Source organism: Besnoitia besnoiti, chromosome VII (genome assembly GCF_002563875.1).
Source record: "Besnoitia besnoiti strain Bb-Ger1 chromosome VII, whole genome shotgun sequence".
NCBI classification, from domain to species: Eukaryota; Apicomplexa; class Conoidasida; order Eucoccidiorida; family Sarcocystidae; genus Besnoitia; species Besnoitia besnoiti.
Genome location: NC_042362.1, coordinates 2,924,989 through 2,938,158, shown reverse-complemented (window position 1 = coordinate 2,938,158; position 13,170 = coordinate 2,924,989). Strand labels below are relative to the sequence as shown.

Sequence of the window (13,170 nt, the reverse complement as noted above, 5' to 3'; positions counted from 1 at the left end):
TTGAAAGATGCCCCAGAGTCAGCGTGACTGCAGTTGGCTTTCGCCCTTGTGACTGCGGAGCTGAACCGGCGCGCCCACTACCGGGCTCCCGCTGCTTGATCTCAGTCTGGCAACAGAGCCGCCTCCGCAGGCGTTTTCGAATCACAGAGACAGCAGAACCGCAAAAAGCTCCTGAAACCTACTGGGCGACATTTAGTGGCGCCGCGTGCTAGTTTGCGCTAGTGGGGAAAATGCGGCGGGCCGTCTATTTAGTGAGGCGCGTCCACATGCAGAGTCGCCACAGGAGCGGCAGAGCGCAGGGCGACAAAGAAAAAAGAGACAGAAACATCTGTAATAGTCACAAAGAGCGACGGACTGGAGAGGACTGTGCGCACATGAAGCGGACAGACGGACTAAGGCCAAAGTGAACACGAAGAAGGTCGGTGACAGGAAAGGAGAGGCGGGCCCCACAGAAGACTAAACACTAAACCCTAAACTGATTAAACGCAAAATGACACATCGAGAGGACGCAAATCAAGGAAAAGGGACCCTCTCTACTCCGCATTCGCTCGCCTAAGCGAACTGCGGAGAAGCGGAGACGGAAGGGACAGCGGGGCCTGGGGCCATCAGGAGCGCACACAATCTCTGCACGTCGCTCACAGTCACCTCTTCGCACGCTTGAGCGGCGTCGGCGTCCGCCAGGGCCTCGGACTGCATGCAGTTTCCCTCCCTTTTCACGTGGAGACTTCGTGCCCGCGCCTCCTCGTGCGCCCATCCGGCTCCAGCCTGCGGTCGGGGAGAGAAAAGCGGAAGGAGACGCAGGCGGATGACAGGCACAGAGGAGTCCCCCCGGCGCGCGGAGCCCGCATGACGAGTCGCAAAGGCGGCGACCTGCACGCTGAGAAAAACACAGAGACACACGAGGGACAACAGACACCCGTGAAGACCGGCAAACGACCGGGAGGAAAGTGGAGCGGAATGCAGCCTCATGACGCGTGAAAGCAGAGAGAGAGAGAAAGTCTGCCTTGTCACAGCACCACCCGGATACGAAACAGGCGCACTAGTTGTGAAACAGAAAACGAAATCGTGAGACAGACGAATGCCCTAGTGAGACTCGGCCTCGAGGCCACAAAAACCCTGTGAGATTGCCACGAATAAATCACAACCCCGTAAACCGCACGCGTTTCGCCGCGAATGACCGCTGCATCGTTATCTTTGTACTCTAAATAATAACAGGTATCGCTTTGGCGTTCTGATCTACTTCTAAAGCATCTCGTGCATTTGCAAGTGTTCAACATCCAGTCAGAGAGACAGCAGCAAGATGAGATTGACTCTGGCTCCAAAAGCCGAACAGAATAAACGCTCGGACACCGCGAGTGCGGCCTGCGGCAGGTTCACGAGCTCAAGCCACGCGAGAGTGAACGCCAGAGATGTTGAGACTTACGCGATGCGCTCCCATACTCCCTGACCGCATTCTTCTGCTCGCCAGACGGCCTTCGCCCTTTCCTCTTCTTCCTCTTCCCCTTCCGCGCCTTCTCTATCGTCGGTGCTTTCTCTGCGCTTCCTGCCGCCGTCTCGCCCTCCGCGACTCCGTCGGCCTCTTTCTCCCTTGCCACCACTCCGCGGCCTTCGCGCCCTCTCTCCAGCCACGTCTCCGCCCCACCCTCCCGTTGGCTCCGTGCCGCTGCTCGTAGGCGGAGCCCAAAACAGAGAAGGCTGCGCCTTCAGAAGCGTGAGCAAATCAAGAAACCGTGCCGCGTCTGCAGCGTACCACTGCAGCAGCCAGGAGACGAGCGCGCCGGCGAGGAGCTCGACAACCCTCACCCCTTCGGTCGCGCCTCCACGCTTCGTCTCCGTCGCCACAGCTGCATGCCCTTCTGCCGGCGCGTGCTCCGGCGGCGGCGCACACGAAAGCGAAAAAAGCGTTTGCTGAAGCACGCTCAGCGTCGGCCGCAGAGCAGCGACCAACGGCGTCAAAGCCAAAAATGCTCCGAGGAGGCCTTCCGCCGCAGGGGAGGCACGGGCTAGAGACGCGGCGACGCCTCCATGAGGTGGCGCCCCACGCCCTCCCGCGACCGCCTTGGGCTCCACGGGCCCCCGCCCTCCGGGAGGGGCAGTCGGCGGAGCGCCACCACCCGCAGAGAAGCTGGCAGACCCGGAAGACGAAAAGTAGGACGCGAGAAGGGACAGAAGACTCTCAAGAAGATGCAGATGGAAGGAGGAGGGCGCGCCGCACAACGGCGTCGCTGGTGAAACGGAGAAGGACGGAAGGAGAACGAGGGAGGAACGACAAGAGGCAGATACGGACGACAGGCTTCCCTTTTTCGCGTCCGCTTCTTCTTCCACGTCGCTCTCGCTGGCAGCGCCAACGTCGCCGGCGCTCCACAGAGGCAGAGCACCGAACGCCGAGCTTCTCATTTTGCCGGCGAACAGAGAAACGAGGCGCAGGCGGTTGGAGCCCATGAGCTGCGCGGCGCCTGAGAGCGCGATGTCGGGCTCCTCGCCTCTCTCGCCACCTTCAGTTTGCACATTTTTGACAGGCTGATGCAAATGAGCGGGGTTTGACCCGAGCAAAGCAGACGAACGACTGCTCTGGGGCACCCCGACGTGCGGCGCCGCGGAGGAAGCAAGCGAAGGCGGAGAACGGGGAGGCCCCCGAGGAGACAGGGCAGGCGGGCGTGCCCAGCCAGCGAGCGGAAACAACGGGCGCGAAAGAAACGACGTAGACGGCGGATCAAGCAAGTGATAGACTTCCAGCTCCCTCGCAAACATGCGCCAGGCGAGGAGATAGCTGCGCCACTCCAGGGAGGAAGGCGCACCGAGAAAGAGAGAGCGCGGAACGAGAAGAGCCTGGACGACAGAAAGGAACTCAGGAGAGCGAGCAAGCGGCCAGTGCTCGCTTGCGCTGTTCCCGTCGACTCCCCAGCCTTCTGCTGCGCGCAACAGATGCCACGATGGAAGAGTAAAGAGCGGATAAAATCGCTGCGACGAGCCGCGTGCACCTTCTCGCGGCTTCCCGCTCGTCGCTGTCGATCGTCTCAAGCCTCTCGCGCGTGCGCACCAGCACAGTGAACAGAAGAACGGTCTATGCGGCTCCGCATCTGGAGAAGACTCGCGACGGGAGCCGCCCCACGATGTTGTTGCAGCTCTTTCGGTCGACTCATGCTGCGCCCTGGGGTCTGCGACGGCGTTATCGCTCCGCGCGCTGGTCTGCAGGAGGAGACCGCATCGAGCAGCGAGCGCCTCCAACTCGGCGACGGGCGCGGAGAAGAAAACTGAAGCGAGAAGTGGCGCTTGCCCGACGAAAAGAGGAGCCACATACCGGGGCAGGCGGTACAGCTGCGGAAAAAGACAAATCCGAAAGCCACGTGAGAAATGGCGGCGCGGAAAAAGCAAGAAACCACCGCGCGAGCAGAAAGAAAGAAGAGAGGAGCGGAGACCGCGAACACATGATCTCCCCAAAAGGTCACGGATGAGGGGAACGGCACCATACACGCGCAGGAAGAGAGACGAATCGTACTCTAAGGTCCATAACAACGGGCGGCTGAAGAGAAAGAAAAAAGAAAACGCGGACAGAGAGAAGCGCACAAGGCTAGACACCCTGACGAGGCACAAAAGTGAAGAAGCAATGAAACCTGCCCCATCACGCGAGGCGACACTATCGAGCCACAGAGACGCATCCGACGCAGCCCGATGTCGCAGGATCTACAACCGGCCTGCGCTGCGTTGAGTCTCTCTGCCCATCAAAGGCGTCCTTCACCGCACCACAGACACGCAACAGCTTCCTCCAGGGTAGCACAGGACATCCCCCAAACGACGTAAAGGCCGCCTTTCTCGTCGGTCTCCCTCCGCCCGAGTTTGTGCAACGCGTGGCGCTTCGCCGTACCTGTGACAGCAGCGCAACGGGCGACGGCAGCTGAGCGTCGCCTCGGCAGCCTTCTCTGCCGTCTTCCTCTCCTTCACCGAGAGGAGGAGAAGAGACGGGTGAAGGCCCGCTGCGAGGCGAGGCCGCCGCGGCTGCGCCATCCCCGCCTCTGGCTGCCTCGGTTTGTCCTTTTTCGGAGAACTCTTCTGCTTGCGCCCACAGTAAAGGGAGCCCCAGCTGAAGGTCCCTTGCGACGACGCCTCGCGCGTTTCTCAGCTGTTGAGCCGCCGTTCTCTGGCTCACATACACCCCGTAGAGATCCAGATACACTCGGAGAAGATTCTCAGCCCCGCGGAGTCGGCTGCGCTCGCGACGCTCGCTTTTCTCGGCGCACACGTCATCCGCGGCGCCTGCGCCTCTCCCTGTCCCTTCAGAGACGGAGATCCCTCCTCTTTCTCCGTCTGGCGCCTGTTTTTCGCCTTCGCTCTCAATCGCAGGCCGCTCGGATCGCGAACGCGCCTTGTCGCTGGCCGCCCGCCCTGCGGCTCCCGCCAGCAGACACAAGAGAATGAAGCCGACGTACGGCGTTCGCGGCGTAGCTCCCTTTTGATCCGAGGGCATCCCCCCCTTCTCATCTCGCGTCCCGCCGTCTTGCGCCTCCCGCCACCTGCCCCCTTCCTGCCGGCGTTGCATCTCCGCCAGCAGCGCTCCCCAGAGAGTCACCGCGCGCTTGTAGTCCTGCTCCTGGGCGGACGACCGCCAGCACAACCTTCCCGCACCGCCCCCTGGCGTTCGCTCCTCCATGTCCGCGTCGACGCATGCGAGGAGGCACGCCTCCGCCCGCCGCTCCGCCTTGCTCTTCTCCCCAAGAGTCTCTACTGCATGCACAAACTCCGGGTCAGCCTCGAACGTGTCGCCGCCGCCTTCCGCTTCAGGCGTCTCTCGGCTCTGTTGCGCGCTGGCGGAGGCGAAGCGCCTGCAGACGAGGCAGGCCGGCGTGGGAGCGTCCCGCCGCTTGGCAAGCTCGCGCGCGATGGAGGAAACGAAGCAGAGCGCCTCCGCGGTCTCGCTCAAGCCGCCGCGAAGTGCAAGGGGGGGATCGACTGTCCCAGCCGAACGCGGCGCATCCGCAGGCCGACGCCCCCAGCAAGACGCCCCGCCCCGCTCGCCCGCCGCGCCTTCCCCCGCCGCGCCTTCCCCCGCCGCGGGCCCTGAGAGCGAAGCAGCCACGCCCTGGTCTGAGTGCATCCTTTGAAGGAGGAGACGAGCCGCATGTGCCAGCGGAGCCTCCTCGCTCTCGCCATTCAAGTCCACCGCCTGAGAAGCCCACAGTTGTGCACCGCGACCGTCACACCCTTGCGGTCGGCTGCTCGCCGCGACCGGTCTCTTGAGGAGACAACTGCCTCCTCCGCACTGTTGCAAGGCTCTTCTCACTCGCCCCATCATGCGCTGGACGCGCGTGTTTGCGCGCCGCCAAGCCTCTCCCTCTCGGCCGCGCTGCGATCTCGACAAGGAGGCGGCGACTGAGGGGAAACCCTCCTCTCCCTCGTGAAGAAGATCGCGCGCCTTCGTGGCCGCCTCCACGTCTTTGTGCGGCGAACTTTCGGTGCCCAGCGCAGCGCGGAGAGACGAAGCAAAAGCAGGCGAAAGTTCGTAGCGAAGCAAAGGCGACGCGGCCGTCGCACCTTGGGACTCCACGAGCAAACGCCTCCACGACGACGTCGGGCGGCATGTGCACTCTGAGACGCACTCCGCTCTGTCTGGCTTCGTGTCTTGGCTCTCCTTCGAGTCGGGGTTGTGCGCGTCTCGGCTTGGTCGCCGTCTTGCGGAATCTGACCTCCGCTTTTCGTCGGCCGCTGCATCGAGCAGCGCGAGCGACCCTAGCCGCCTCGCGCGAGGTGGGGCGCGTCTCCTCGCCCTCCTGCCGCTTTCGCCTCCCTTGCCCGTTGTCTCCGCTGTAGCGCCCGCCACCGACGGAGCACGAACGGCGAGCTGACGCTCGAGGAACGGAGGCAGTTGGTAGCCGAGCTGAATGGACTGTGCACAGAAAGACGCGTAAATCCTGTCTCTCCTGTCCCCTCCGCGCGCCCGTGTGGACGCGTCGCAGTCTCCCCCCCCGGAGGCCGGCCGCGGCCGCGCCGACTCCGAGAGACCGGCAGGCGCCGAGGCGGAAGAAGGGCCTTCTTCCGCCCCGGCACCCCCCCAGCGGTCTCGAGACCCGAGTGGCGTGCGAGAGAGGAGGACAGGCAGGGCTAGATCGCGAGCCGCTCGCCCACGCAAGAAGTCGTTCAGAGACGCGTCGTCTTCATCTCGAGAGAAAGCGGACTCCGAATCCGAGTCAGTTGAAGTCTCTGAAGACGAAAAGGGCCGCGAGGCGTCACTTACCGCGAGAGGGACTCCTCCATGCTCGAGCGCGGGGTCCGCGCCACGCGCCTCTTCATCTTCTCCAGTCTGCCGGCTCTCCGCCCCTACTCGCGCAGCAGCCTCCGCCGCAGCGTCCACGCCGTTCGGCTCCAGAGCCCGCGGAGGAGAGACTCTTCTGCCGGCGCCTGGTGCGGCGTGCCCCTGCCGCCAGCAGACGGCGCCGAGGGCGCGGAAGTCTTGTGAGCGCGTGGCGATCTGCGCGATCACCGCAAGCGCAGCGACGCACGCGTGAAGGAGAAGCGGGTGCAGGGAGAGGACAGACTTCAGGTCGGTCTGGGCGCCGCTGCCGCCCAGGTACAGCGCGAACGTGCAGGCGCCCGCGGCCTGCGCAGGCGGCGACGCGCCGGCGCCCTGCCTTGCCTCGATGGAGAATTCGTTCTGCGGCCGGGTGCAATCGAGTCGGCCTTGAGATGACTCTCTGCTGCTGCTTTCTTCTTCCTCAGATGCAGCCGGAGACCCCCCCACAGACAGGCCCACAGGCGCCTCCTGCGCTCCCGCCCCGAACGGCCCTCGCCCCAGGGCTCCTCGGGCACACCGGAAGCCTCCCTCCTGTGCAGCATGCTTCGCTCGCCCTCTCTCGCTGGCGCCCCAGCCGGCGGAGGCCCCCTGGTGCTCACTCGGCTCCTTGCTCCCGAGGGCGGTGTCCCCTCTGGAGCCCAATGGTTGGGCTCCAGACGGTCGCGCCACGCCAGCCCCTGCGCTGTCTCCCCCGCAGGTCCGGGCAGAGCCCGCGAAGGGACCGACGCGTCTGTAGGCCACGCGAACCGGGTAGCCAGCCTGCCGCAGCAGAAGGCCAGGCAGCGTGTGATTCTGCACTGCAGAGGTGAGCGCCGCTGCAGGCGGACGCGCTCTGCCGAAAGCCGCGGCGACCGTAGAGCCAGGCAGGAGAAAGAGCTGAAAGAGCCCGAAAGTGGCGAGCGCCGTGATGAGAGACGGCAAGAAGAGAGGCAGAGACGATGGCGAGTACGAGGCGAGCAAGTTACCGAAAAAGTCGAGAAGCCGCGCCGCGTCACGCGGCAGAACAGATGCTTCATTCACAAGTTGGAATGCAAGGAAACCAAACGGAAGGAGACGGGCAAGCCGGGAGGATGCACTGTAGCTCGGGCCGCGGGGACTGGGCCCCACATCAAATAGATTCGCGCCGAGGTCTCGGAAGCAGGACGCGAAGGCCTCATGCATCTCGCCTGCCGTCGCGCGCCCCGGGAGCGCGCCGGGAGCGCGCGGCTTCTCGCAGGGGAGTAGCAGCTGAAGCAGCGGCTTGACCACCGCCGACTGCAGAAAGACTGTGGGGAATTCGCCACCCTGCCAGAGGGTTGGAAGCCCCGCGGCGGTCGCGCGCCGTACAGTCTCTTTGGCGGCCTCTCGCGCCGCGGCGAGTCTCTCTTGGCGGCCGTCGTCGCCGCGGAGCAACTCCGAAAAACGCTCGCTGCTGCCGGGCGCGGACGCGCCCCGTCGCTCGCCGTCTGCCCATCCGCCCCCAGCTGCGCCGGCGGCCTCTCCAGCGCCTCGCCTCGCCTGCGAGGCAAGCAGGCGAAGCTCTTGCTGCGCCATGGCTGTCGCAGAGGCAGCGGCGCTCGCGGCGGCCCGCGCCTTTGCGGAGGTGCCCTTGGAGTGCTCCAGCGCGATTCGAAGGAGACTGCCTGTCGCCTCTGAGGCGCGCACGCATGCAGCCGCCGTCGGCCACATGGAGAAGTCGAGCGCGGCGGCCGGCGGCGAAGATCCTCCTGGACTGCGACGCAGGTCAGGGACCAGCGCGCCCGCCGAGGCGAGAGAGGCGGGGCGGAGAGACGCAGGCGGGATGGAAGGCGAGCCCGCGCACGCCGAAGACGCCTCAGGCAGCAGATGCGGAGGCAGGAAACAGAACCAGTCGAGACAGAGCGCGAGGCGTGTGTGAGCAGACGTCACCACGGAGAAGGGGAACGGAAGGCTGTGCTGAATGGCGCCCACCAGCCACCGCGCGAAGACAACTGACGGCGAGGCAAGTCGCAGAGAATGCAGTCGCAGCGGCGGCCCGTCTCTTCCGTCGTCCTCGCCGGACCGCCGCGGCGGAGGCAACGCCCAGGGGGTGCTGCCGCGAGAAGCGTCTGCGTGTAAGTCGCCCGCAGGGGGTCTGCGCCCAAGAGAGTCCGCTTGGCTTTTCTCTGCACTTGGCGACACCGGGACGGCCTCAATCGTCACAAAGAGGGGCGTGAGCAGCAGCAGAAAGCGCGTGAGATCTCCAACGAAGGGCGCAAACATCGCGAAGGCCTGAGGCGCCACGACGTTGTAGCTGCCGGCTCCGCCGGGGACGGCAAGAGCGGGCGTGGCAGCGACGAGGGCGCTCATGAGACTGGGAGGAAAGATCCAGTTGTGCTGAAAAGCCTCGAGGAAGAACTGCTGACTTGCTTCCGACGCCCTGAAAAGAAAGGGGAGCAGAGGGTCGCGGCTATCGCCCGCCTCCTCTCGAAGCGAACACGCCCCCTCCACGCTGCACGCGCGCCACCCGCAGACTCCCTCAGCAGGCGCCGCAGCAGACGCTGGCGGAGCGGGGAGAGCGAGCAGCTGCATCTGTGTGAGCAGAAAAAGCAAGTCGCGGACCTGCCCTGGAGGAAGCAGAAGGGACATGAGAAGCATCGACGAGGGAAGACAAAGGAGCCAGTCGAGAAGCGGCGCGGGAGCGCACGCCCCGCCGTCGCCGTCTGGGTCGCCGCCGCCGGCGTCCGCTCGCGCCTGGGAAGCCTCAGTTGGAGAAGAGGCTTCGAGGGTCCTCTCATTCTGCGCGGCAGCCCCGCCGCCGGATTGCGCCTTCTCTCCCGCGAGCCACGCAAGCCGACGTGCGACCTGGCCGCGCTCGGCAACCGCAGAAAACGCGCAACGCCCTTCCTGACCCAGCTCACGCCGCAGCCCTCGCCTCGTCCGCCTGACGCAGCGCCAGCAGGCCTCACAGAGCGTGCGGGAGCGGCTGCCAGCCTCTGCCGAAGGCGAAGGAGTCGCGGCTTCGGCCGCGTTCGCCCCGTGCGGAGTCTCTTCCCGTCCCTGGTCGCTCTCCCTGCCGCCGTTTGCCTCCGCACGAATTCGCTTCTGCTGAGACAAGTTCTCGGCTCTCTCGCAGCCACCGGCGTCTGCGCGAGTCTCTGCTTCGTCCGCCGCCGGTGTATCGTCGCGCGGCCGCTTCTTCTGCCCTTCAAAGGCAGCCAGACGACTGGAAGGATCCGCGCCGCCGCCGCCTGCCCGCGCACGGCTGCGAGTGGGGGGCCGCGGAAAGCTACGCCCCCTCTCCTCGTCTCGCCCTTGTCTCCAGGCGTCGCCCCGCTCCCCCGCGTGCCGCCCGTCTGCGAGAGAGCGCGGGCTCGCGATCTTGGGAGAAGAAAGACAAAGCGCTTGTTTCCAGCACAAGCCGCTGCAGCTGTCGCAAACCTGAAGCCTTTCCGTCCTCTCTGCAGACGCGCGCAGCTGGCCCGAGAGCCCGCTTCTCATCTCTTCTTCCAGCGAAGCTTCTTCGGCCGGACTGAGCAGACAGCTCCCCAGCAGGCACCCGACATCTACCGCCTTGCCGCCCGCGGCTGCGCCCTCGCACGAGCCTCTCTGTTTCTCCGACTGCACCGCCTCGCCCGGAGCGGCCCCCGCTGCGCGGGCAGCTTCGCACGCGTCGCTCCTTCGCCTGACGATCCACTCCGCCGTCTGCAGCCTCCAATCGTGCCGCCGCCCGCGACGTTTCCGCTCAGCTGGCGTGAGCCGCGCGACGAGGAGTGGAAGAAGACTCTCCTCCGGCGGCTGCAGGAGAGTCGGCCAGACGCTTCTGCGAACCGACGCGAGGCGCGCGAGTTCGCCCATGATGCGCACCACCTCGCGACCGCCAAGTAGACAGACCGCGGCGCGTCCCTCCGCGCGGCTCCAGACCCCGCAGACGACGGCCTCCGCCTCGCGCCCCACGAGGTGGAGACTTCCGCCGGCGGTCGACGCCGTCAGGAGGCGCGAACAGAGGAAGAAGGCCACCGCGGTGAGCGGCGGATGGGCGCACACGGCGTCCAGCTGCTGACGTACAAAGCGCAACACGGTCAGGCTGTGCGTCGTCGGCGAAATATCCTTGCTCTCGCCCCGGCCTCCGCCGCCCGAGGGCCCCGTCTGCGGGGCAGAAGGCCCCAGCTGCGCGCGGGGACCCGGAGTCTCCGGGCCGCCTTCGGCGCGTCCCGCGGGGGAGTAAAGAGCCGCTTCGCGCGAGGCCGCTGCGCTGGCTGCCGCGGCAGTGGGCAGATGGAGCAGGAGTGTATAGACGTACCGGAGAAGGTGGAGAAGGAGCGGAGCCCAGTGGCCGCGGCGATCGAGAGTGAGCAGCAGAGGGAGACAGCTGGTGGTGATGCGGCCGCGGTAGAAGGGCAGAACTAGTGGAGCGGTCCGAAGCAGAGACGCCAGAGACGAAGAGAGGAAGCCCGCGAAAAACGAAGTCGAGAAAAAGAATGGAGCTTCCGCACGCCCGGCGCATCTCCCAGCAGACAAGGAGGAGACACCAGGCCTCCTCTCGGCCTCCGCCCCCTCGCCCTCCTCAAGTCCGCACTGTAGTCTCCACGCACGCTGCCTCCAGCCTTCGCGCCTGAGCGGATAGCCTGCTCGCGCTTCTTCCTCGCGCGGCTGCAGAAGAGCACTCAAAACGGTGACGAAGGCGGCATTTTCGCAGGGCCTCTCACACGTCAGAACGCCATAAGCCGCCGCGAGAATGAGACTGCACCGCGCGGCGAGAGAGGCTGCGGCTTGAGCGCGAAGCGCCGGCAAGTGCTTCTTCCACACAGCAGCTGGGTAGGGCTCCAGCCAGACGGTGGCGGGCGCCGCGGGGCCTTCTGGCCCCGGCGGGGCGTCGCTGACCGACGTGGGGCGTGCAGCCTCCACCCCCCCCTCGACCCCGCCAGCGTTGCTGGGCGGAGGCAAGAAGGCTGTTGCCGCAGCCGCAACGGCGGCGGATCCCGAACAGACAGAGATGGGGAGGCTGGGAAGTGAGACATCCTGCGGAGAGGGCGCCGCGAGAGGAAGGACGCGTTCACAGAGAAGGAGGAACTGGAGAGCCGAGCGATAGTGACACTCGAATGCCTGGAGAGAGGCTGGCGCGGAGTGGAGTTTGGGCGAAAGCCCCAAAGAAGGGACGCGAAACGCGTAGCTCGCGCGAGGAGACGGGCTGGAAGAGGAGGAAACGAGAGGAGGAGCGGAGTCGTTCGTTTTCGCGTGCGTTCCAGACACCCCGCCGACCGCGCATGCAGCGACAGACAGACTTGGGCACGGCACGGGAGAAGAAATCCAGACGCGCAGACCTCCACTTTGGGAGGACGCGGCAGACATCAGGAGAAGAGAGGGGGCTAGAGGCCTACAGGCGAGCAGGAACGCGCAGACGGACAACGCAGCGGAAAGAAACGGGCGGAGAGTACGAACAACGCGCTAGACAGAGGCGAGAGGAGGAAGGCAAGTCGAGGAACTCACGAAGAAGCGCTAGGGGGCTTGAGGCTGTCTGCTATCCACCCTCAAACAAACACATGTAAGCAAGCAGGCAACATACGTGTGACCACACTGTCCATCCCAGCGGTCAGATGTGGCGGAGGTTTGAGCCGACAGTCTCTCTGGACCGGTCCCAATTTCCCGTCTAGCCGTTTTCAAGCTGTTGAACACATTCAGTCCTCCTCAGTTTCTTGCTCTGTCTGGCTTTCGTCGATTTCTAGCGGCCGCAAAAGTTCTTTCGGTGAACCGAATGCCTTCGAGCGTATGTACAGGTGATGGTAGCGTTGTTTTCATGGAGGAATCTAGGCCTCCAACAGGTGGAATATGCAAGTTTCTGAGCGCAGCTACAAAAAGGAGACTCGTCGAGCGTAAGAGAGCGACAAAAAGTCAGTAGAGAACCAGGACGGCTGTCGCGAACGCTCTCCCGCCGCCTTCCGCGCGCTGTACGTTTTCTGCATGCATGCTGTTGACGGATTTTCGCGGATGCAGCTCCCATACCGCCGTCGGCGATTAAACGCGGCACCCTTAAGCGCCTGCCCCGTCGCACACTCCCCGCGTACCGCGAAGACACACTTCTTACATCTGAAAAGGACTAATTCCACCGCAGACCTTGCCCTATCACGGGGGAAACCTTGAAACTTTCTTGCCGGTGTTTATGCTCCTCGTACACATCAGTTTTTCCGCTCCCGTGTCACCTCGCTGTGTTAAGTGCGCATGGAACAATCACTTGGATACTCGACTGAACCCACAACATACTTCCCTGTCGACGAATCGCGAGCTCTGTACTCCTCTCCTCATCAAAGCCTGGCCTCAAGGCACTAGATGCCGTCTGGTCTACGTAGTCTAGCAGGACGTTACAGTCTGAACCTCCTTCCGGCACGCCCGAGGCTGAATAAACGGCAAGCGCGTTCCATATTTCAAAGAAGCAAAAGGAAACCCTGTGTCGCGCGCCCCTGAGAGACACTGGAAACAGAGCCTTCGAGAATGCGCTGCAGGACTCCGTAGAGGACTGAGACAGCGCCGCTTAGTCTGCGACGATGGGTTAGACCGCACGCATCTTGGTCCCTTTCACATTTTTTTAGCTGTAGTTCTCGCAGGTCACCACGTTACAGCTACCTGGCTCAACACGTATGCGCCTGAGAGCACCGCACGCGGGGGCCTCGTGGAGGCTGGAACGCAATGGATGGAATGCTGCCGTGTAGAGTCTTCCCTATGCGCCCTGTGGAAACCCTGTAGAATCGAGAGGCTCCTCGGTGTCCTGCCCGAACACACGCGGCGGAAACAAGCTGCGGCATTCGTCACAAAATCCGCGTCCCCGTGGGAGATCTGCTGCGCTGTCCTGCTTCCCTATTCAGTGATGCCCAGCTAACTACCGACATCCGCAAATACAGGCCAACTTACGAATATACACAGTGATATATATGAATATATATATATGTATA

The 13,170-nt window shown here is 64.3% G+C and overlaps 1 protein-coding gene across 1 annotated transcript; it reads right to left on the bottom strand.

Annotated features, from left to right (window-relative positions):
* Window positions 1-552: 552 nt before the first annotated feature.
* BESB_080210 (uncharacterized protein) lies at window positions 553-11,575 on the bottom strand (the record flags this gene model as incomplete). The annotated part of the gene is made up of 3 exons (XM_029366383.1): window positions 553-877; window positions 1,424-3,318; window positions 3,866-11,575. The coding sequence occupies 3 exons, from the start codon at window positions 11,573-11,575 to the stop codon at window positions 553-555; spliced, it is 9,930 nt and encodes a 3,309-aa protein (XP_029217814.1).
* Between the last annotated feature and the right edge of the window lie 1,595 nt (window positions 11,576-13,170).